General features: G+C 38.3%; 1 protein-coding gene across 1 annotated transcript in view; it reads left to right on the top strand.

Moving 5' to 3' along the window:
• The window catches only part of gmds (GDP-mannose 4,6-dehydratase), a 171195-nt gene that overhangs the window by 117297 nt on the left and 29286 nt on the right, over positions 1-24612 (top strand). Inside the window, exons 8-9 of the mRNA XM_033965615.2 lie at positions 16292-16410; positions 17978-18074. Of these exons, the coding sequence (XP_033821506.1) occupies positions 16292-16410; positions 17978-18074 (216 nt within the window). The remainder of the gene's footprint in view (positions 1-16291; positions 16411-17977; positions 18075-24612) is intronic.

Here is a 24612-nt window from a genome sequence, read left to right as displayed (position 1 = left end):
AGTCAACATGGAGGTAAAATGCACAGTGATGTGAAGAATACTTTGAAAATGTATTTAGTTATAGAACACTGAACCGTTACTTGGTCCAATCAGAGTACTGTATTCTGAATACTTGGAATACTTTCACATTGAGTCACATTTAAAATAGTCTAAGAACACAACATAAGATTAAAAACAGCTTTATGTTTGTTTCACAATTTGTTCTGTTTTCCATCACTGACTGGAGAAGTTAAAATCACACATGCCTCACCATAAGAGCAGCGTTTTTTTATTTTTCTCACTGATTTTGTGCAGTTTGAAGCCTAAGTTGTATGATTAAGTACCGCAATTTCTATTCCTCCGATTTTAGGAAGGTAACTGTAATATGAATACCACCAAATGAAATAGTAACTGTACCAGAATACTGTTACTCAAAATCCGTATTCTGAATATTCTCGATATAAGTATTCAGTTACTAACATGACTAAATGACTAAATAAATATGCCTGTACACATGTTAAAAATGTTTCACTCACAGATTCATGTTTCATGGTTCATGGTTCATGTTTACCTCCTCGTTATTTTTTGTTCAGTGTTAGACTCTGACAACACGGTGAGCATCAGCCTAACCTGTAGAAACCGAGAGGACTAAAAGATAAACATCACAGTCTTAAGTCTTTCTATAATTTGTGGTATATTGTGTTGACTCCTGTGAGCGATTCCTTCACTTGAGAGGTTCATATAGTTTAAGTGATACTTATACAATGTGATTTGAAATGTTACACCAGCTAAAGAGAATCTTTAACCGGAGGCGTCTGTCTGCTCGTGCTCTATAACTGTGCATCTGACACTTGTTCCAGTGACGGCCTCAAACTCACTCCTGTCACTCATTTGGATATCTTATCTGTAATAAGTATACTCCTGTTACATAACTACATCAAACTACTACACCTGCTTTTCATCTTTGTATTCATCCTACAAAAAAGCATTTACAGACTAACTTTCATTAAATGTCCTATATTACACAAATAACTCTTGTGAGCTTTAAGCCATGTTATAATGATTTTAACTCCTCAAAAACGTACCTGGAGTTATGTTTTGTTTCATTCACATGTTTGAGTTATCCTTTATTACAATTTTATCTAAATCTCCAATGCTCAAAATGCTCTGTTCCACCTTGTGATGTCATGAAGCACTAGTTTTCCACTTAACAGCTGCATTTTACCATCAGTTCAGTAGAGATAGCTTTTTCTTGGGTTGAAATCATCCAAACGATTCTAGTGAAGTGCTTATAAACTCATCATTGCAAATATTTAGGACGCTCTGAGTGCATAAGATAAGTGAGGAATAACTTTTAAAATGGACTAGTTCTGTTTTTCACATTTGCAAGACACAAAAAAATCAATACTTCTATTTTATATAACATGTTTTGAAATGACAGCACTGGTATTGTGAAGCCAGAACCCGAGGCTAGCAGGAACAAATTAAGTTCATGTAAAATGTGTTCCCAGGAAGTGAGTATGTTTTGGAGGAAATAGTAACTGTTTGTGTACCGTGTCTCCCCGTGTCCCGGCTGCAGGGCCCAGATAACAGTCAGGATCTATCTGAAGGGACACCCAAAGGATAGAAGTGGATTTTTATCTGTTTTTCAAATATTTAGTTAGGCTGTTTTTAATGTGGTGTGAAATGGATGAGTGTGCAGTTTCCAAGCTGTCCCTGGAGACCCTGAACATCTCACGAGTTTACATTTTACAGGTCTTTATCTGTATTGTCACAGGACATAAAGAGAACAGTGATTTACTGCTAATGTTAAAGGTCTTGGATTGGTTATACAATTTAGATATAGATCAGATCAAGATCAAATAAATAAGCAATTATTAATTCATATTTTGTCTAGGACTTACATTTTTTGCATAAATTGACTCTTGTGAGCTTTTAGCCGTGCTATGATGTTGTTACCTCCTCAAAAACCTCCCCGGAGTTGGGTTTCGTTTCAATCACACATGTTTTTGTAATCATTTAGTCTGTCTAAATTCCAAAGCTCAAAATCCTCTGTTCCACCTTGTGATGTCATGTAGTGGTAGTTTTCAAGTTAACAGCTCCTTTTAACTTAAGTTCAGTAGAGATTGGCAACTCCAGGGCTGAAATCATCAAAATTATTCTAGTGAAGGAATATGGACTTTTAGAACACAGTGAAGCACTTCCTGTATTACCTCATGACATCACAAAGTGGAACACAGTGTTTTCAGTTTGAGAGAAGAACTCAGCCTAAATATACAGGGTTTGTGTTTTAAACATGCGTGAATGAAACAAATTACAACTCCAGGTATGTTTATGATGAGGAAATGACATTACAACATAGATCAGAAAACAGTGTAACATGGGTCCTTTAAATATTTGTAGTGTATAGTCCTGCTGTTAGTATGTACACATTTTATTGTGTTTGAAACAATGGCAATATTTCATTCAAGTCATTTGACCTGTTTAATCAGATTCTCTACATCATCCCTGACAAATGAGTTTACATGCACAAATACCTTGAATATTTGTGCTATTTTTATAAATTTAGTTTTTTGTCATTTTATAGTGATATCAGATAACTTCCACTCTAAATAGAGTCCCTGATTCCCTCGAGACTCATTCCAGCACTGCTCTGTTGCAGATGGAGCCTACACAGATACATCGGGACAAAAACATCTATAAATTCAAACTAGGAAAACCCTAAACGCCTTTCTTTTACTTTTCTAGACGTTTTAGTGACGAAGTTATGACTGGAGTTAAGTTAGCATTTATAGATGACATAAAATGACTCACTTGGTGCCTAATCAAATCAACATGTCCACAGAGTTTGGATACAGAAATGCTCTTTAACAAGTTCATAAAATTGGAAAATAACCTTGAAAATAACCCAAAGTTTTGGTTTGTACCTTGGGGAGAAGTTAGAGTTCCACCTGCTCTGGGGACACAGAATGAAGACTGATCGTACCTCACAAAGCTTTAACACACATGCCGCTGTTCCTAATTGTTCCATTTATCTTGTTAGTGGCCTTTGGAAAGTATATGGAGAAAAGACTACAGCCAAAAGTTAAATGTCACTGGAGCTGGGAAAGGGACGCAGAAATGGATTTTATTTTTTATATTCCGCGATCCATAGAAAATTGTTGGCACTTTATACAGTACGTAGCCTCCGTATATGGCATTTTTGTTTGTTTTGTTAGTCTTTACAATCTAATATTACAGAAGTGGAGATTTGTCAGATTGCTTCTTCATAAACAGATAACAATAGATAGAAGAGAGATAACATTTTTCTGGTCTATGTTATAATGCGGTTTCCTCATCACAAACATACCTGAAGTTGTGTTTTGTTTCATTCACACATTTTTAACACATAAACCCTGCATATTTAGGCTGTGTTCTTCTCTTGAACAGAAAATACTCTGTTTCACCTTGTGATGTCATGTGGTAATACAGGAAGTGCTCCACTGTGTTTTTAAACTCCATACACCTTTACTAGTATCATTTGGATCATTTTAGACCTGGAATTGCCTATCTTTGCTGAACTTCAAAACTACTGCATCCCATAATTTCCCATAATGGTTGTTTAATGATGAGGTTTCCCAAACTCAATAAGACATTAAATATGTTGAGTTTTGTTTTTTAATAGAGGTTTCTGTGGTTTCGACTAGTCTGAAGTCACCTGCTCTTTGTCTGACACCAGTAGAGATAACTTGTAATTCCAGGGCTGAAATCATCCAAATGATTCTAGTGAAGTTCTGTGGAGTTTAAAAACACAGTGGAGCACTTCCTGTATTACTGCACGACATCATAAAGTGGAAGTGTTTTCAGTTTGAGAGAAGAACTCAGCCTTAATATGAAGTGTGTTAGAAAGTGTGTTAAACACGTGTGAATGAAACAAAACACAACTCCAGGTATGTTTGTGATGAGGAAACAACATTAGAACATAGCTCAGAAAACAGTGTAACTTGGGCCCTTTAATCTAAAAATAAAAATTCCTCCCCTTTGCGTTCACCCCTCATATCTGGCGTTACAATTTCCCCATTAATACACACATTTGTCACACCGTAGGAAGTCAGAGCTGGCGTGCTGCTCTGTATGGTGATAGATATAGAAGTCCAAACATTGAGTGGCTCTGTTAAGTTAAGAGGCTGGCCCCCTGCTGTCCTTTACTGATGTTTGCTTTTCTTCCTGCCCCTTCAAAGACAGCTAAACAAATCAAATGTTATTCTGGTCCACCATCGGTAGCCCGTCTGCTATCGATACCCCTCACTGCTACATCCATGTGTGTATATGCGGGGCTGGGCTCTGTATAGTAAATATAGTCTCAAATGTCTAAAGGAGCTTATTTCAAACACCTTTTACATCCTCTTTAGTCCCTGAGCGCTGGCTATTCATAATTCAGCTATACTAGGATCGGCCCGTATACTTTTGACTGTATGTGTGTGTTCCTGGCCCTAAAATGGTAACACACCCACACCAAATCAGAGGGCTCCTTTGAGAATGTGTTTGGCATGTTCTCACGGTGTAAAAATGACTATACAGCAGTGACTATAGCAGAGTGCAGAGTGCAAAGGGTGGTGGGTGGTGCATGGACCATTTGCGTCGTTTTTTGGGTATGTTTGAGTCTTAAATAGTGAATGAGTCTTTATAGAAGCTCCAGAAATGCTTGTTTACACACGACTGGTTGCTCTTATAGTAACAGGTCACAGAGAAGTTCAAGTGTGTGTGGACTTTTCATGTTTGTAAGTTAGAATGCACTGTAAAAAAAAATGTCTGTGCTGGGAAATAAACCGATCCTTAAAGGTGCACTCTGTAACTTTTCTGTCAAGGGGTGCGCCACCTGCCTGTCTTCATGAAACTACCCGGAATGTTCCACAATATTGCATTAAACTTTACTATGTTGCATTTTACCAATTGCTTAAACATCCTTTGAACATCACCTGCATGTCCTATGGAGATGGTAAGTTTAATGATATACTGTGGAACATTAAAGTAGAGGTCAATGGTACGGGTTTTTTAAGGTTTGCCGATATGTTTTGCCAATATGCAGTGCAGGTTTTGAGATTTTTTTCCCCAAATATACAATTTTAATTGATTACAAACTCATCTACGGCCCTGTTTTACTACAAATTCGATAAGAGAGCTGTGTAGGCGCCTTTTGTGCTGTGTCCTCTTCTCACTAATATGTTCAAATGAAGCTTTGTGCAATTTTTTAGGCAGCTTGTTGTCCAAAAGAAAATATAAAAAGTGTAAATAGTGGCCCAATATCTCAGCCAACCGATATCTCTAGATTAAAGGCTAAGCGACAACTTCTCTAAGGAGACAAGCCACTGTGCCTTCCACCAGAAACATTACATAGTGCACTTTTTAAAATGGAAGAAAAAAAACAACATCTAGTTTTACAGTGTAAACCTTTGGGTAATGGCATGCTAGCCCGCCAGCATTCTTTTTGAAAGCAAGAGGATCTGGGCCCAGCTCAAAGCAAATCATTTCTCCCACAAGTTTGGTGTTGATCTGATCTCTCAATAATCTCAACACATCATTCAGAGCAACTTTCATAACTTCTCTTACGTCCTGACAGCAATTAATCCATCACACATTTTTTGTAAAACACTTCTCTCCTCTATTATTCTTGTGTCTTGATTTAAACATTTACCAATTATGTCATGAGCAGCCATGTTTATTTTGATCAGGGGTATAGTGCCAAATTATGGACCCTAGATAAAAATCATCTTGGGGGGCCCGCAGTACATATTGTCTTATGAAAAATGCATATTACAGATTGGAAGGGCCCCCTCCCTGCACTGGACCCTGGGTAAACAGTGCCCTTTACCCCCCCAGTTTGATGCCCCTGGTTTTGATACAGGACTCACAATGTGTTACTTCCACTTATTATATCAGATGACAGGAACCTAGACTTCTTTCTTCAAACTGCGATTGCACAGCAGAGATGGTCTTGTTTAACAGGCTATACTCACTGTTAAACATTTAAAATCATGTTTGTCATTCAAACTCTTTTAAAATCACTTCAGGGTACAGTTGATTTATTTGAAGTCAATAAAACCACTACGTACTAATTACATTATAAGTCGCCATGCGTTACCAATTGAAAATCCGTCACGGTCCATTTGCGAGACTGACGTTTTTATTTGGCTGTGGTTGGATCTTTATGTTGTGGCCAAGCTTTTGAGGAGCCCTGTTGGAACTGCACTATATTACACTGCCTCGGAATCTCCCTTCTCCCTCTCTTTGACCTTTTCATGCGACCTTGTGTTTGTCTGTTGAAGAGCATCTTTTGAGGTTGACCACTGGTTGTGTTGGACAGCTGAGCATGGTCACAGAGGGACAGACTTTTCTGCGTCATCACTGGCCATGTTCAAACAGCTAACGAGCGGGTATTATTACAATGTGGGGACTAAAATCTGTACACACTATTATACTCATGTAGGGGGACAAAAATGAAGCACAATGCCGTAAATCCCTCATTATTAAGTCAACGACAAGTTCAGATTATGGGTTCATTTAAGTTAAAGTGACTCTAACAGATTTTTTTTTTCCCATGTGCTTCAGCAAATGCATAGATGTTTTGTAAAAGGAGGTCTTAGGGTCAAAATAAGACCGGTGTGTTTTATTGTTCAAGATTCAGGAAGTGCGCTGTTAGCATGCTCGTTGGCTTCACTGTGATGGTTCTGGAAGTTGTGAAAAACACTTGTAAATTCATTGCGGTGAATGGTTAGGATGTTAGGAATGCGTTAGGAAAGTGAGGAACAGCTTTGGATCTCTTAAACCGTTTAGACTGACGTAGTTCTGTTTTTTATGTTTTCATATTTTTAAGGTTAGTGTTTGGATCAGTCTTTGTGAAATGAATGTATGTCAATGTAATGTCCCCAGGAAGCATGGAAATCCAACATGCAGATGCGTGTGTGTCTGCGTGTGTCTGTGTGTGTGTGCGTGTGTGCGTGTGGTTATGATTTCAAGCTGAAGTCAGATTGTAAATATAGCATCGTCCATGTCCAGACAAAGCGTGTGTGTGAGAGGAGGAGGAAAAAGTCAGACTTTTTTGGGCAAAATGGACCCGGAGACGACAGCAGTGAAGAGGCGGAGGAAGAATGACTAAAGGGCGGGAGATGGGGAAGGGGGTAATAACTTCAGGCTTCTCTAAAAATAGACGTTTATGTAAAAAGCACCAAAAAATGTCCTGCTAAAAATCACAGCTCCTCTGTAGCCGCTTGGATGATGTGTGCTCCCTGGGGTGGAGCCTGGGAAAGTTCGACTCAATTTAGCCTGATGTTGTTGTTAAAGAGACAGAATTACAAACCTACGGAGTTTACTCACAGCTCTCAAACAGCTTTTCTGTTAGTATTCAGTTATAGATTATTGATCTATCTATTGAACAGCTTCACACATGGACGTGTTGGATAGATCAGCAGTTCCCAAACTTATTTGGCCAGGACCCCCAAAATAACCAAGCAATCTGGCTTTATTGTTTGATTATTTGTTTATAGTTTGCTGTTTTGTTTGGCCAATATTCCATTAAAAATTGACTAAATGCTGTGTTATATTTGAAAATGATGCATTCTGAGTCATGCTGCAACCCCCCAACTGTTCTGGCTCATTCCCAGATTTGGAGATGTATATTATAGTCATTTGATGTTGCTGTGTTTAAAGAATAGGAGCACTCAGGCACCCATTTGAAACCAGCTACTTCAATCAGTGTGGACAATATCATAACTAGGGATGGGCGTTATGTCAAAAAAAAATTATATTTTTGGAAATCAGAATTATGGTTATTTAATTAGCTTTAAGAGTTAACTAAAGTTAACTGTTGCTTCTGAGAGTTCACACTTCCCTGTGATTGGTTAAATCCACCCATCACTCGCCCAGACCAAAGGAGGCTGACCAATAGGAGGAGTGGGTGGGGAAAATGTCAGTGTTATGAAGCAGTGAATGACAATATGGCAGTCACATCATAACAGCATATCTCATCTTCACAGGTTAATGTGTCGCTCAGACGGCACCGGTCCAGTCGTGACTCCAACGTGGTCGACATTTTTGTCTCTCACACTGAGAGCGCTGCTCTGCTGCTGTTGTGTCAGCGCCTTTAAAGCTGCACACGGTAAACCACGTGTTCAGCCTAAAACTATTCACTTATTAAGGGAAAAGCCTGTGGTCAGCTCCGGCGTCCGGCAAAAATAGACTCCCAACAGAGTTAATCGGAGCGCACGTATACGGAATACTCACGGCCCCTGGAGCTGCCCTGCGTGCAGTCTGAGTCTGGGGTAGATCACATTCTGATTTTTAAAATCGCCATATCAACCATGAGATTATTTATTTGTGTTGACTGAACTCTTAAATTCCTCATATGTTATTCACAGTTTGCACCCAGTTTCTGAAGCGCCCTGTTTCGTACTGATGGATTATCTTAGCATATGTGCATGAGGTGTGCAGGACAGGTTCATGACTGTCTCCAGAACAAAGGCTTTCATTGTGTTCAGAGTACAACTGTTAGCTAATCCTCTGTTTAAGATCGCCCACTACACAATACTTCCACAACTTGCTGTTAGTCATTTCAAGCCATAATTTTGTAACATGCTTAAAGTGATTCCAAATATGAGTAAACTGATCCCAGGGTCTTTATCTAAAGTTGCCTGGATAAGGTTTCATCAGGGTGTATACAAGGGCTTGGCTTTTTTTTCTTATATTGATCAACCAAAATTTTTTATTTGGTTTTGACTTAGAAATATTTTTCCAATAAGTTTTCAATATACATTTCCTGAACATAAACAATACAGACTTTTGCTCATTACCATTTACCACAGTCACATTTCTTTCTCCAAACTCTCAACTCGGCTCCAAACCACAGGATTTCACTGACAGAAGATTGGCAGTAGACTTCTTGATAAAAAAAGAACCCAAGCTGATCACTGATGATAAGAAATGACTGAATCTCGGACCCTTGTGTTTGCGAGGATATTTCAAGAATCAAAGGTTTATTTAATTCAATAAAAATTACAAAAAATTAATCAGAATAAAATCTGATTATAAAAATGTGGCAGCAACACAATTTTGAACATTGGAATTCAGCCTTTATACTAACCATGGGTGTGTATTACCGTATTAGTGAGCTAATGCAAACTTATCCCAACAGTGTAAGTCACAATAAGGGAATTACAGTCTCGCCATTCATGACTAAATTCTTAAGATGCTAACCATTCTGCTATATATACACAATAAATCCGGCATTAGAGTGTGACGCAAACATTTATACTGGAGGTTATCTGAGCTCATTCTATAACTCCATGGGACAAAGGCATTCTGGTCAGAGCCATCATTTCAATACTATTTGCCTAATCTGGTACAAGATGGCTGCTTATGATTGCAGAGTGGAGTATCCGGGAAGCAGAGAGATTGATGTGGCTCCTACTGTCACCAGTGCTGATAACTGCTCTCCATGACGTGCACAAGACCAAGTTCAACTCATCTGAAATATTTGGACATTTTCAAAGTGTATACGATATGTTTGAATACCAGTTATACGAATAATAAAAAAAATGAAAATGCAGAGGTGATTTTGCAAAGCAAACACATTTCTGTAACAGTTTAAATGTAAGAAAATAAAAGATGTATTCATATTATTCGTCAGAAAATAACTATAATGTAAATTAGATGAGCTTTGGCCCTTGTTTGTAGGTTGCTATAGGTAACAGTTGGTCACATGATTACATTTTAATATAACGCTTTTCCACCTTCAAACCACTGAAAGCTCTTTACATCAAGGATCCACTCACCCATTTACACTCAAATTCATATACCAGTGTTAAGTGTCTTGCCCGAAGACACAACTAGGTTCAACAATGAATTATAAACCTGTAAACTAGGTAAGCCATGATGTATTTTGCATTCTCAGAACACTATAGAAGTACAACCATCCGGAAAAGCCTTGTTGATCTTGGCATTTTTAAACCAATCAAAGGCTGCTTCCCTTTGTCTTTGTAAAGACTACTGCTGTCTTCTCTACTTGTTCGCTAAATCTGAAGTGGAACTCTGCATAAATCTTTGTGTTTGTAATTTGCAAGTGGAAAGTGGGTTATGCTCAATGCATTTACCAACATGTGGGATTGTGCATGTGTGTGCCCGGAGGTTAATGGCATTAGCAGACTAGTAATTGTGGCCTATGGGTTTTTCAGACACACCACTAGGGGATGCATTAAGTGTTTACAGTAAGCCGTTCTGCACATAGCCATAGTAATTCATTATATGTTGAATTGAGAGCGGGATCCTGTTTTTTCGCACAATATAATGGCATGTGTGACCTCTAAAGCTGTACAGGAGTCAGCAGGGCCTGTTTGATTTGCATGAGGGTTTTCCCCGTAGCCTTGTGCTCTATCTTATTTTGTATCTGTCAAGAACATATGGAAACTATTATATATAATACGCAAAACGGGGTAGGCATCACTGTAAAGTGTTTCAGAATCTCTCACGGTGAAACTCCCACACTTTTACTAAGACACAAGACTGGGACAACTTAAGTTATTTGGAATTCAGAGTCTAGATACTTACTAGATATTTCAATTATAATTAAATTTTTTGTATATTGTGCAGTATAGACATGTTTACATGACTTGGGGCTGAAACTAATGCAAAAAAGTTAAGCACTCCTGATACAGATTATTATTATTGTTGTTGTTGTTATTGTTGTTGTTATTATTATTATTATTATTATTATTAATAATAATAATAATAATAATAATAATAATAATAATAATATTATTATTATTATTATTATTATTATTATTATTATTATTATTATTATTATTATTATTATTATTATTATTATTATTATTATTATTATTATTATTATTATTATTATTATTATTATTATTATTATTATTATTATTATTATTATATTTTGCAATTTTAAAAATGTGAGTCCTGAAGGTTCTGTCCCAGCACAAGTATGTGACCAAAATGGCTTTTCTTTGGGAATGTCTTTTATGAAATTCTTGAACAAGATCATTAGGTTTTATAGTTCTAGATAACCTTCAGTGTTATCTAGAGGGACCTTCAGTGTTAGTCTTCAGGGAAGTAACTGAATACATGTACTGAAAATACGTACTCGAATACTAAATTTGAGTACGTTTATTCCGGTACAGTTACTTATTCAGAATACAGTTACTTTCCTAAATTAAAATGAATACATGGCAGTACTTCATCATGTAATTTTTTGACTTTACACATAATTAGTGAGAAAATAGAAAACACAGCTATTACAGTGTGTGCGTGTGTGTGTGTGTATGTGATATTTCATCTCTAATTAGACATAAATGAATGCATAACAAACAGTGCAACAAAAATCAAGCTCTTTGTAAGTGTATCTCATGTATTTTTCCAATGTATTGTAATGTGTGTAAAAGTATTCAAGTATTCAGAAAACAGTACTCTGATTGGCCCATGTGTCAGAATTAAACTAAAGTACTAAACATATTTTCAAAGCATTCTTCCCATCACTGATAACGTTGAACATAATGGCTTATAGCAAAATATTTTTCAGGAACCAGTATTGTAAAGTAGCTATTGTTTGAGTTCTGACACACAAAAAAATTTATGGTAAGAAGTTCTAACCAAGTTTTTTTTTTTTATTTGACTTTTTTTTTGGCATTTACCTCTCACCTAGGCAGTCTGAGCAGTATATTATAGCCATTGTACCTTTATGTTTTTCTTCCCTTAGGAACACAACAGCCTGTTTGAACTCTTGCTCCATGTTGATTTCAGAGGCAGGATTCAGGTGGAGGGGTTGGATGTCGGGTGGGGGTCGGTGCGGTATCTGAGGTGGAGGTCTCCGAGTGCTGAGTGTGTGATGGGGGTCATCCTTTGGCCATGTGAACAGGAAGGTGTAGGTTCACAGTGGAGGGACCAAGCTCTGGGCTGTTTATCAGATCTCTAATGAAGCAGAGCAGTCCAGAGAGGACCACTATGGGACAGGGCGAGGGGGGCGAGAGGGGAAAGGTGGCAGGGAGCGGAGGGTGGGGTTGACTGTAATGTTAAGTTGTAAGCAGAAGTGGTTATATATGATGTGAGTGAATGCTAGGATTGTACAAAAAGAATTAGTCCCCAGATACTAACTGATACAGACACTATAGTAATAAAACAATAAGCATCAATACTGAAATAAATGTATAAATTGGACTACTATAGTATTTGACCACATGGTGAGAATATAGCGTTTTTGTTGAAAATTATTGTGTTGTATGAAAAAGTATTTTGTTTTCATCAAAATCAAAATAGAATATTTGGTCATAGTATCTAAATCAAGTTTAAACACTACCGTATGCAGTAAGTGAAGCTTTTTGTGACATTATACACTTGACCAGTTTGTTTTTGGTTGGATTGGATTAACCAAAACACCAGGTGGAAATCTATGCAGACTCCACAAAGAAGGTTTTTCACAAAGTAGACTATTTGCCTCAGTTTAAATAGCATTGCGAGATAGAGCTGAAGAGCCCATATTACACTATTTTCTGATCTACCTTGTAATGTTTCCTCATCACAAACATACTCGAAGTTGTGTTTTGCTTCATTCACACCTGTTCAACTCCACAAAGAAAGACCATATCCAGTCTGAAAATTTAACTTGGGACCTTCAGTGTGATGTTTACAACTAGCCACTGTGCCACCACAATGCAAAATGAGAATACTACTACTTATTGTTGATTTACAGTTCAAAACACTAATATAACTCAAATATAACTTCTCCTTTAATATGGAAACACAGAATTGAAACCAGCAGCCAGAGAACATGTAAAATCCACATAGAAAGGCAGTATCCAGTGTGAGAAGTGAACTCGGGACCTTCTTGCTGTGTGGTGTCTGGAACTAGCCAATGTGCCACCACAATGCAGAATGTGAATACTTCGACTTGTCATTGGTGTACAGTTCAAAACTAATATAACTCAAATATAACTAATTTAATACGGAAACACAGATTTGAAGCCAGCAGCCACTCTCCCCGAGCTACTACAATAAGCTGAAACATGTACATATTATTTATCACATTTCTGCGTTAAACATTAGCAAGGGCCGTATCACTCAGCTGCTGCCATAAACATTTTCTCTAGCTACAAGAGAAGCGGTCCAATGTTCCTCATTCCCATCATCACAGCCATCGAGTGCACTAGCGGCTCTACATTCATCAGGATAAGAAACACAGGGAACAGACCCGTTCATTACAAGTGCAAATAATCAGCCAGTCACATGTCCAAAACACAGTCACCGCCGACATCTTGTGTTTGATATTTCAGGGATCCGACTGATAATGAATCCTGTTAACATATAAAACACAGAATTATTTTGAAATTAATTATCCAAATAATTCTGCACACATTGTTTATTGGATGTTTCAGTGTGTTGCCAGTTATGTAACCAGCCAGTAAACAAAAGCCTATTAATTCAAGTTTATGGAAGTTATTTGCCAGTAGTAAAAGGAAAAAAAATTCAACTGGACAAAAAGTCAGTGTGCAGACGTTTGGCTGCTCATCCAAGGTGCTTTTTCAGTTCTGATCAGATTACTGGTGGACATTGCCTTATATCTATTTGAAGAGAGGAGCTAACTACACTGAAACTAACACATCTATTGTTTACAGTATCTGTGGCTAGAGTCATATTTAGCATAATTATTCAGGCTCCTAATGGGTGCCCTCACACCTATTAGCATACAGGGCTGTTGGCATACTGGCTAACCTTATTGTTTTCTTTGTCTTGATTTATGTCTGAGGATGGAGTTATAAATTAGAGATACATGATTTCAAAGGCCCCCATTTCTTTTGAAAGATGGATTGTCTTTCCTAACAAAAATAGCTTCTCTAACTCCCCTCTCACACCATTTCTTTTCTCTGGCTAAGATCTGTACCTTACTATCTTCAAAGGAGTGGTGGGTAGGGATGGGACGATATTAAAATTTTAGACTCACGATTACTGTGACCAAAATAATCGCCATTAACGATATTATCATAATAATTATTAAACCAAGGTAGTGTAATGTCCTCATATGTGGACACCATGACCTTGTAGAGAGAAAAAAATTGCATTGTGGCCTAGACAACCCAAAATGTGTGGATGCCAGATCCTAGGTTATTGGTATTCAGATTAATTTATGATTGTTGTAAAACCATGCACTGCTGCTAGCAAGCTGTGCAATCAGCTGTGCAAATGCTATTCAGCTAGCGCTAACCTAGCGATAGCAAAATTGACACAAACATGGAGTCATATAAATCCAAACTAACACAAACTACATTCAATAGTTTATTTCACATGGTATGTTACTTATGGTGGATATTTTCAGCTCAAGTTTGTCAAACGATGCAGGATTGTTGTCTCGTGATTCTGCATGTAAGTCGCTGGTGTTTGTCAAAAAAAAAGATATGGCTTCGAGGGCAGACTCTGCAGATTGGTGGCTCATCTTGTTGGTCTTGTTTTTCAACTCCATAATAATTCCACACAGCAGACTTCACCTTCTTAAGTGGACGGTATAAATGTGCGCCATCACTGGGATCCAGATCCACTGCCTGCCCACTAGCCATGACGGTGACTGACGCTGAAGGACCATCCCCAATTCAGAATAGGCACAGAAGCTAACAAGTTTCATTGTGTTGTTTGTGTTATTTGCCAGCATTAAATGTTTTGGTCTTTTAAATTTATGTATTTGCTCACTGAAACTTTCAGGTAGCCTTACGATGCTGTGTAATATTGTGTAATACATTAGAGCCCAGTGTTTATTATATAAATTATACTTAAACTTTGCCAGTAAACATTGCATTCAGTACTTTGTAAAGTTTATCTGGATTGACAGCATGACAGATGTGCTATTCTGCAGACATTTAGCTTCCTCTGTCAGGCTAACAAGCACTAAGTGTGGAAACAATTGAAAACACAGATTGTGAGCATACTTCCCTGGATTGGTTTCCTCCACTGTCACTCACGCACAGAGGTGCCATTTAGTCTTGTAGTGTGAGAATCTGTTTTGTTCATCAGGGGTGAAAGGTCACAGGTCACGCTCAGGGGAACCATCAGCAATGATCGGCCACGTGACCCCGAACGATCCCGAGATGGGACGGCCTCCGCTCCCGGTGGACCGTCATTCAATCACTTTGTGTCTACATGTTGATAAGTGACTTGAACAACCCAGCACACATGAAGTCGTATTTGACACCAGCATCATACACTGTGAAGGATTCAACTCTTTAACTCGAAAACCAGGTCCAAGATTGTTCAAGATTTTGTCAATGTTTAGAGGGATTTTCCACCTTTTGTCTTTTCAGGGTGCTTTCAAAACACTATTTAGATCCAGGAATGTTCTTTAGCATCTCATTCAACTTTGACTTATGAGCTGAAATCTTTCACAAAGTCAGTTGACTCAGTTGAAACAGCATTGCAACATAGGGCCAATGACTTTGTAGAGCCATAAAGGGCCATATTACTCTATTTTCTGATCCATGCTATAATATTGTTTCCTCATCACAAATTGCCGATCTCTACTGGCCAAATGGTAAAGGTTACCTTTTAACTTGAAAACTATTAATACATGACATCACAACGTGGAACAGAGCATTTTGAACTTTGGAGATGTAGACAGACTAAAATCCCAGGATTCTCAAACATGTGTGAATGAAACAAAACACAACTCCTTGTAAGTAACATTATAACATGACTTAAAACTCACAAGAATCAATTTTGTGTACTATAGGACCATTAAACAGTTTCTTTTGCTTAAACTTCCTCTGTCATTGTGTGCGTATGTGCTACTTCCCTGCTGCGTCTCCTCTGCTCAGACTGGACGAGCCAAAGGTCAGTGGCATTGACCCTAAAGTGGGAGTTCACCATAAATATTGACCCACACACAGACGCCCTTGTTGGCTTGTTGAATATAGTGCTGCTCCATTATTGGACTATCGGCTTTCACTGGGGCCACAGAGCTAAGAATAACTGTGGAGGAGTCAAACGTCACTGCTCGAGCGATATGAGACTGTTTTTAAATATAGTCCTGAATGTGTTATGGTCAGTCATGCGCAAGCTTTTTTGGTTGTGTGTATTTTGATGTGTGCCAGCAGTGCAGTTGGCCTCTGGGACTCCTCTGTTCTCCTTTCCCACAGTATGGGTCCCATGGGGGCGCTGTGGTGACGTCAGGACAGAGGTACGGGCGGAGAGGTTGCGGGTTCACTTCCTGTCTGTCAGGGCAGAGTCGGGCAGTGTCTTTATGATGTGTCAGCTCTTTTGACCCCTCTGTCTCTGTGTGTTTCAGGCCATGTGGCTCATGCTGCAGCAGGAGGAGCCGGAGGATCTGGTCATTTCCACAGGGGAGGTGCACAGCGTCAGGGAGTTTGTGGAGCGCGCCTTTTCACATGTGGGGAAGACTATTGTGTAAGTCCAGACGCATCCAAAATGAGGTTATTTTGTTAGTCAGCAATATACATTTGGCACATAGACTTATAAACTGTTTTTGCTACCTGCTACCACAATGATTCTAGCTGCCATTGTAAACAAATATAAACGCCAAAGAAAATATGCTATAACTGCCCAGAGTAACAGTATCGGGTGATTTTGAGCTTTCGGTTCTTAGATTAAAAGAGCCAGTATAGCACTGACTGCTCTGTGTGATTCAGTTCAGTTTTATTTATAAAGCACATTTAAAAACAAGTTCAGGTTTCTTTCTTTTCTTTCTTTATCCCAATGAGAGCAGATGGGTGCCCTGTTTAAAATACAATACAAGCAGAAAAGCAAACAAAAAAACAACCAAGTATACAAGTTCATATACAACATTAAAAACAGGAGCAGATGTGTGTATAAAAGTCCATATAAAACATTAAAAACAGGAGCAGGTGTGTGTATACAAGTTTGCTACCAGATTATTAAATTGTGATTATGTCACCAGTGTATCCAGTTTTCCTTTCCCTTGGAGTGTATTCCAGTTTTGTAAAGTAAAACAGCTAAAAGCCTCTTTTGCATCTCTGGTGCGGGGCGTCCTTAGCCTTATGCAGTCATATGATCTGGTATTAAATGTTCCAGTACCTGTCATTAAAAAGCAGGTGAGGTATTCTGGCAGTTTTTGAAATGGTCCCTTATAGATAAATTTCATACAGTGCTGTTCTCTTCTTAACAGACAGTGATGGACAACCCACTTTTTCATAGAGAACACAGTGATGAGTTTAAATCCATCACCTGTAATAAAACGCTACACATAAAAGTCAACAAAAAACAAATATACAGATCACATGATACATAGAAAAAGAACACACAAAAAAACACCAAGATATTCTATCTCGCTAGTATTAAATGCCATGGAGAAGATGTAGGTTTTCAGTCTATTCTTAAACTGTTTTAAACACTGAGAGAATCTGACAGGCAGAGGGAGGCTGTTCCACAGTGTGATGTTAGTTGGCAAAATCACATTGCTAAATACACTTTCACTGAATAAAAATCAGATCTTAATCAGTGTTACAGCTGAATTTGAAATTGTATGTTCATACTTTATATTGATTGCAAGCATTTTGGCCTAGCTGGGATCCATTATAGAGCAATCTCTTGTTAGCAAGATTGCATCTTGGTGTTTTCCTGTTCCAAATGTCTTATAATAAAAGTGTTATTGTTGCAGAAAATTGTGTTTTGGATAATCATCTTGAATTTTCAACACTATGCAAATCCATTAACTGTTTCTGAAAATCCCTGTTTTATAGAATATCAAACCAGTTCCTCTTTATATACACTTTAAACTAAAAGTCCATGTTTAACCATTTTCCCCCGCACACTTCCCTAGAGGCCCAACTTCAACAACTCCATGTCATACAGTACTTTGGTCCCATTCCTTTGACTCATCCTCTTAACATTGTAGTATTCTGACATGTTGGTCAGGGCTTGTGTCCAGACTGAAAATGGCAGTTGGCATGTTTTGTCTTCCTTTGGTGGTGAAGAAACAACATCTTTTTTGCAGGTGGGAGGGCAAAGATGAGCAGGAGGTGGGTCGTTGCCAGGAGACCGGAGTGGTGCATGTGAAAGTAGACCCCAAATTCTTTCGTCCTGCTGAAGTGGTAAGTCTGGGATATTTTTGTATCTGCTTTTCACTTCCGTCGCTGCAGCGTTCAACAAAGGAACAATTACTAACTGAAAATGACCCAAACACATGAATAATAAATGATGAATGGTTCCATACGAGGTCTTACTTCACTAACACTTCCTGTTTTGTGTACCTGACCTTAGCCTGAATGTAGAGCTTTTTCTTTGGTTGTATCTGATTACCGGCCATTGTGCCTTGAACCCAGCACTTATCAGCTCCAGGCTAGCTAACAGCCTCAGTGGCTAAAGTGGCAATCCCCATTCTGAAAGCATTGTACAGCAGACGGCTGACTGTTAGGTGGCACTGATTAGCTTCATACGACCCTTGCATATGGGGTGTTAAAGGTGCACTATGTAACTTTTATAGTGGAGGGTCCTGCATCTGCTTGTCTCCGTCCAGTGGTGGATTGTAATGAAGTAAAAGTAGTACAAAAAAGTAAAAGTGCTGTACTTTACCTAAATGTTTGCATATCTGTACTTTACTTGAGTAAATTTTTAAGTGAATACTTTTTACTTTCTACTCCACTACATTTTTGAACAGGACTCAAAAGTAAATGAATATTTATTATTCTTTGAGACCTGCTGAAAAGTTTATTTTTAATGTGTTCATAATTTGAACAAACAAAAATATATATAAAAAAAAACAGCTTGAAAAAAACCCCTATTGATTCAGTTGTTTCTGTTGAACATACTTCAGTGTAAATCTTTATCAAAACCACTACATTTAAAGCTTTAGTAGATCTCAAAATTTAAGTGTATCCAGTTTTGTATGTCCTTGAAATGTGTTCCATTTTTAGGAAGCGAAATAACTTTTTTCTCATTTCAGTTCTAGTGCACCCAGTTTTTAGATGTACACAATCACGAGATCTTGTTTTAAAAGTTCCCCTATCAAAGAAACAAAACAAGTGAGATATTGAGTCTATTGTCGTAGTCCCTTATAAATACATTTTATACAGTCTTGTTCTCTTCTGACAGATAGTCATGGACAACCTACTTTTTCATAGAGTGTACAGTGAAAAATATGTTGAAAAGCATGCATTCTTACTGTGAGCTGGCTCGCTTTTCCACAGTTCTGAATTGTAACTTGGAATGGTGGTGTCACTTGCTTGTCTAAAAAGGTTTAAGGTCATACTGGAACATTTCAGGCAAAGCTCGATGGAGACAAACAGGGGGCACTCTAGGCACTGAAAAAGTTATATAGTGCACATTTAAAAAGCCCATATTACACTATTTTCTGATCTATGTTATAATGTTGTTTCCTCATGACAGACATACCTGGAGTTGTATTTTGTTTCATTCACACATGTTTCAACGCAAACCCTTCATATTTATTTTCCCAAATTGAAAACACTGTTCCACCTTATGATGTCATGTAGTAATAAATGAAGTGCTCCACTGTGTTTGTAAACTCTATTCACCTTCACTAGAATCATTTGGATCATTTCATCCCTGGAATTTCTGATCTCTGCCGAACTAAAGGTAAAAAGTAGCTGTTAACTTGTAAACTACCACTTCATGAATTTGCAAGGTGTAACAGAGCATTTTAAGCTTTGGAGATGTAGACAGATTAATAATGCAGCATTACTCAAACATGTGAATGAAACAAAACAACTTCGGGAAGGTTTTGATGAGGTAACAACATTCCAACATGACTAAAAGCTCACAAGAGTCGATTTTGCCTAATATGGAACCTTGAGATCATGTTTATATCTATTATATATATATATATATATATATATATATATATATATATATATATTTGGTATTTTACTGTTACTTGTAAGCTACAATGCACTGTCTGTTTACATGGAATGAGCTTGTCAGTCAAAATTTAGTCCTGTTATCTTTAGTGAAGCATCTTGGACATTTGGGAGGTCTTTCTCTCATCGCCATGACTCCTGTGTATAGTGACTGGTCCCTGGAGAGAGCGTAGGGTTACCTCATGTGTTGTGGCTCAGTTTAGCTCAAACTCTCACTTAAAAGATGTGAGCCCCACTCTGAGGAGCTCTGAGCCTGGTGCAGATTAGGCCTCAGATCCAGTTGAGTGATGGCACGGGATTAACATGGAGTCCTGCTGATGGATAGCTCAGCCAATGGGAGCACCTCTCACACACCTGGACCAATGCTTTTGTGCAATGGGATGCTTCATTCACACTGGCCTAACCCGGGACTCTGTGGTGTTGCCAGATGCAAAGACAGTATAGGGGAGTTTACAAAATATATACTAATACATTGAATACAGTGTCAACAGTATGCTCTTTTCAAGTTTGGACATTTTCAGATAAACCTGAAGGATTAGCAAAACGTTTAGCTGAAGATACAGCCCCTGGCCTCCCATATTAAAGGGCCCATATTACACTATTTTTTAATCTATTTTATAATGTTGTTCCCTCATCACAAACATACCTGAAGTTGTTTGTTGTTTCATTCACACATGTTTAACACATAAATCCTGCATATTTAGGCAGAATTTTTCTCTCAAACGGAAAACAGTCTGTTCCACCTTTTGATGTCATGCAGGAAGTGCTTGCTCCATAGTGTTTTTAAACTCCATGCACCGTCATTAGAATCATTTGACAAATTTCATCCCTGGAATTAATTATCTCTACTGAACTAAAGGTAAAAGGAGCTGTTAACTTGGAAACTACCGCTTCATGACATCACAAGGTGGAACAGAGCATTTTGAGCTTTGGAGATGTAGCCAGACAAATAATAAAGGGTTACTCAAACATGTGTGAATGAAACTAAACACAACTCCTTGTATGTTTTAGATGAGGTAACATCTCACAAAATCTCACAAGTGTCCACTTTGCATAATATAGGACCGTTAAAGCTAACTACATTTAACAGCACACATATATATAGTGTAATCTAAAAATGTGTGACAAGTTTGTTATTAATTACAAACTTGTTCAAAAGAGCTGTGTGCATTGCTCTATGACACTTTGGGATGAGAGTGGATTGGATGTGTTTTTCCACTTCTATGTCTGAAAAAACTGATCAAAACCTGTTCACATGCGTAGAAAAAAATCTTGCACAAACTAGTTAGATAGATTTAAATGCACGTCCTCTTTTAATAGTTTGAAAATCAGCCACCCCACCTTTATATACATGGGAAATAACCTTAACCGCATACAATTGCTGAAAGAAATACTACCAACATGCATACAGTATCCCCCTCTCTGTTTTCTATGTCAACTTTCAGATAAAATTGTAAAATATATTTAGTAGTTTAAACCTTTTGTAGCAGATCATCAGTGGATACACAGAAAAACTCGTGTCTCACAAATATCCATTTGCTTTCCCTGTTCATTGTTTTAAATTGTAAGCTTTAAGGAGACTGAAGGGTGTTTAACCTTTGACCCCTACAGACAGGAAGTGGCTGACACCGGGCTCACAGCTCAGCATTGTGGCTCTCCTCAAGTGGAAATACCTGTCGTCACGTGTATCCTAGGACCCCAGCTGACTCAGGCTTTAGCGGTGTCAAGTTTACTACTAAAGTCCTAAGAAAAATGGTGCATTTTTGAGTGTGTGTGTTCCAGTGTGGGTGTGTGAGCCCGCTTGGTTTGAGTGTGTCCCCGGGCTGTGTACTAATATATATGTAATTCATCATTATCGCTGTCAGGGCGTGTGTCTGACATGAGCTCATTTATCTCTGCGGCCCCATGGGAAAGAGCTGGGGTTCACGCTGCAGGTGTGCGTCACATGTGGAGCAAGTCTGAGCCTCTTTGTGAGCAGATCTGCACACTTGACTTAGGCTCGGGCGATACTGCAAAAACAACCTGATCAACTTTGTTGATCCCTTTTGACTAGTTTGGTCAAAAGAATAAAAAATCAGATACTGAAGCTAGTATCTGACATGTATATAAGAGGATGAAACCCTTGAAATGGGATTTTCAAAGGCGTCCTCAAAACGGGTACAGCAGCAGTAACAGATCACAACATTCTATAGGCCAATAATAGTTGATACAGATGAGGAGCAGCCATAGACTGCATATATAAATGGACATAGCTAACCTGCTAGCCACTACGTTCCAATTAGGAAGTTCTCATGGGCACGCTTCCGACTCCATCAACTCTGGCTCCAATTAATTTTACATCATAAAATTGTCACCCCTCTCTCTGTAACTGCACCTGTCAGGTTTGTCATTTTGGTCTTAAAATGTTTGTATTAACCCGCTCTACATGATCCAGCTGTTTTTATTTCGCTATTTTGTCTGTAACTGAAGATATGAACATTAATAACATGTTCCCCTGAGGCTCCCGCTAGCGTTAGCAACGCTGTCCATCAAACGTGTTGCTAAGTGTCCGCTCCCTGCTAAACCAGCTGTGCAGGCAGGAGACTCGCTCCAGATTGGTGCTTTGGTTGCTATGATACTCGCGGTCAGAGTTCCAAATATGAAAATTGGCTACAAATTGGCCCCTATAACTGCTAGCCTCGATGAGCTTCATTTGACTGGAGCCAAACGCTATGGGTGACCTCACACTTAGTCCATTTCTTTATACAGTGTATGAGAGCAGCCCTTTAAGGCTTCAGATGCTCCACCTAGGAGGTTCTGTAGTGTCCCTTTAAAAGTACACTTAACCTGTAGCATACATTTGTACTGTTTATATTGTGATCTAGCCTAATCTCCCTTAAACCCTTTATTAAATACCATGTTGCTAATTCCTTCCTAATTACACATTTGGTCGTGATTTCACCTCATGTGGAAATGCTTGAAGCTACTATGTGTTTGTTATCTTGCTGTTTTCTGTTTAAACTGTAAAGTGCCATAAGAAGAACACATTTTAAGCACAAACTCTAAAATGTGTTGTCTGCTAGATATATGTGGTTTGAAGCTGTCAGGGCTGTTCTGAAACCGCTGCTGTCACGACGTCTGTTTCCATTGTACTGTCTGCCAATCACTTTTCACCTCATGGACCCCTGCCAGCCGAGATTTGGCTCTCCCTCAGCTCCCGAGCAAAGGTGTGTCAGTGTCTAATGGTTTGACTGATTCTGGTTTCTAGGTAACAAACATATCACTCAGGTAGTGCCTGATGAGAAATTCCTCTTACACAATCGTTCAATCATAATTAATTGTGTGCAGAGATGTTCTGATATTGGGCGTGTTAAACCAGAAAAAAACAAGCCGTCTGTTGATCCGAATGAAAACTAGAAAAAATATATATATATGTATGCAATAAGATTTTAAAATGGCAGTGACACACATAGCACACCCTGAACATTAGCTAATGCTGTCTTATGTAAGCTAAGTGCTGTTTTCATTCAAGCACTCTTAAATATCACTAATTAAGTTATTAGGAGTAACAGGGTAGACTTCAGTTGCCTTTGTTACAATAGTTAACCATCTGGTTTTGTCAAATTACTGTCCTGATGAGAAAGCCTTCTTTTCTTTTATAGTTTTTTTAAAGCATAAATTAGGCCAGTGTGAGTATTACACCCAACCATTACAAAAATTGCATAATGGAGGTTAATGATTACATGTACAAACTACATAGAGCTTTAATAAGCCTGCATGTTTTTATCATGTCTACTAAGAGTCTATGCTTTCATTTAATCTCTTCTTTCTCCTAATTTAAAACATTCACATGTACTAAACTCTTTGTGTGTGAATTCCCATTTGAATAATCGCAATTTCAATGATTAAAAACATGTGACAATATTTTTTCCTAGAATGGAGCAGCCCTACTTTGAAATATGTCATAATGTGAAGTATTGCTGCATGATTACTTTCAGCTATTAAATATTTTCAGAGTAAATCTACCCTAGTATTAAGTAGCTCCGTGAAGCCTGTTACATTGTCCCTACAGCGTGTACTAGCACTAGTGTCTATGTACATGCAGGTACATGCGTGTGGATGCTCACAGTGAAGTACTCGCCTTGTCATAGTTCCAAGTTCATGAGTCGCCTGAGGCCTTAAGTGTCGTGTTGAGTGACAGCTGAGTTTTCGTCCGAACAGAGTGGGAGGTGGAGTTCTGATGAATGGGAAGTCATTCATTATCTCTCTTCCCTCACATCACTTCTGTGTCCATTTGGGTGTCAACCTTGGTGCTGTTCTGCACATTTATCATATCAACACAGCTGCAGTCTTCACCTTCAGCCTAGTGTTTTAGCAAAGTTTACCGTTTCATTATCCAATCTTCTTCTAGTGATCAATTGAAATTCTTAAAAATATTTATTATTATTACTAAATCTGGAATACCTTATTTTGACACCACAACTCTAAGTTAATTAATAATAAGTTATTTTTCTTCCTAGCATGACGACCTATATGGTTCCTATATGTTCTTGGGGCGATAGTAGCTCAGTTGGTAGCATGTTTGTCCACTGATTCGAAGGTTAGCCACGCAATTCCAACTCCCACAGGTGAATGCTGTCGTTGTGTCCTTGGGCAAGACGCTTAACCCACCTCATTCCCAGTGTCTGCATACACTGGTGTATGTGTGTGTGTGTGTGTGAATGGGTGAGTGGTTCCTTGACCTAAACTGCTTTGAGTGCCTTGAAGGTGGAAA

Source organism: Periophthalmus magnuspinnatus, chromosome 4, assembly GCF_009829125.3.
Source record: "Periophthalmus magnuspinnatus isolate fPerMag1 chromosome 4, fPerMag1.2.pri, whole genome shotgun sequence".
Lineage (NCBI taxonomy): Eukaryota > Metazoa > Chordata > Actinopteri > Gobiiformes > Gobiidae > Periophthalmus > Periophthalmus magnuspinnatus.
This window is presented reverse-complemented; position numbering and strand designations above follow the sequence as displayed.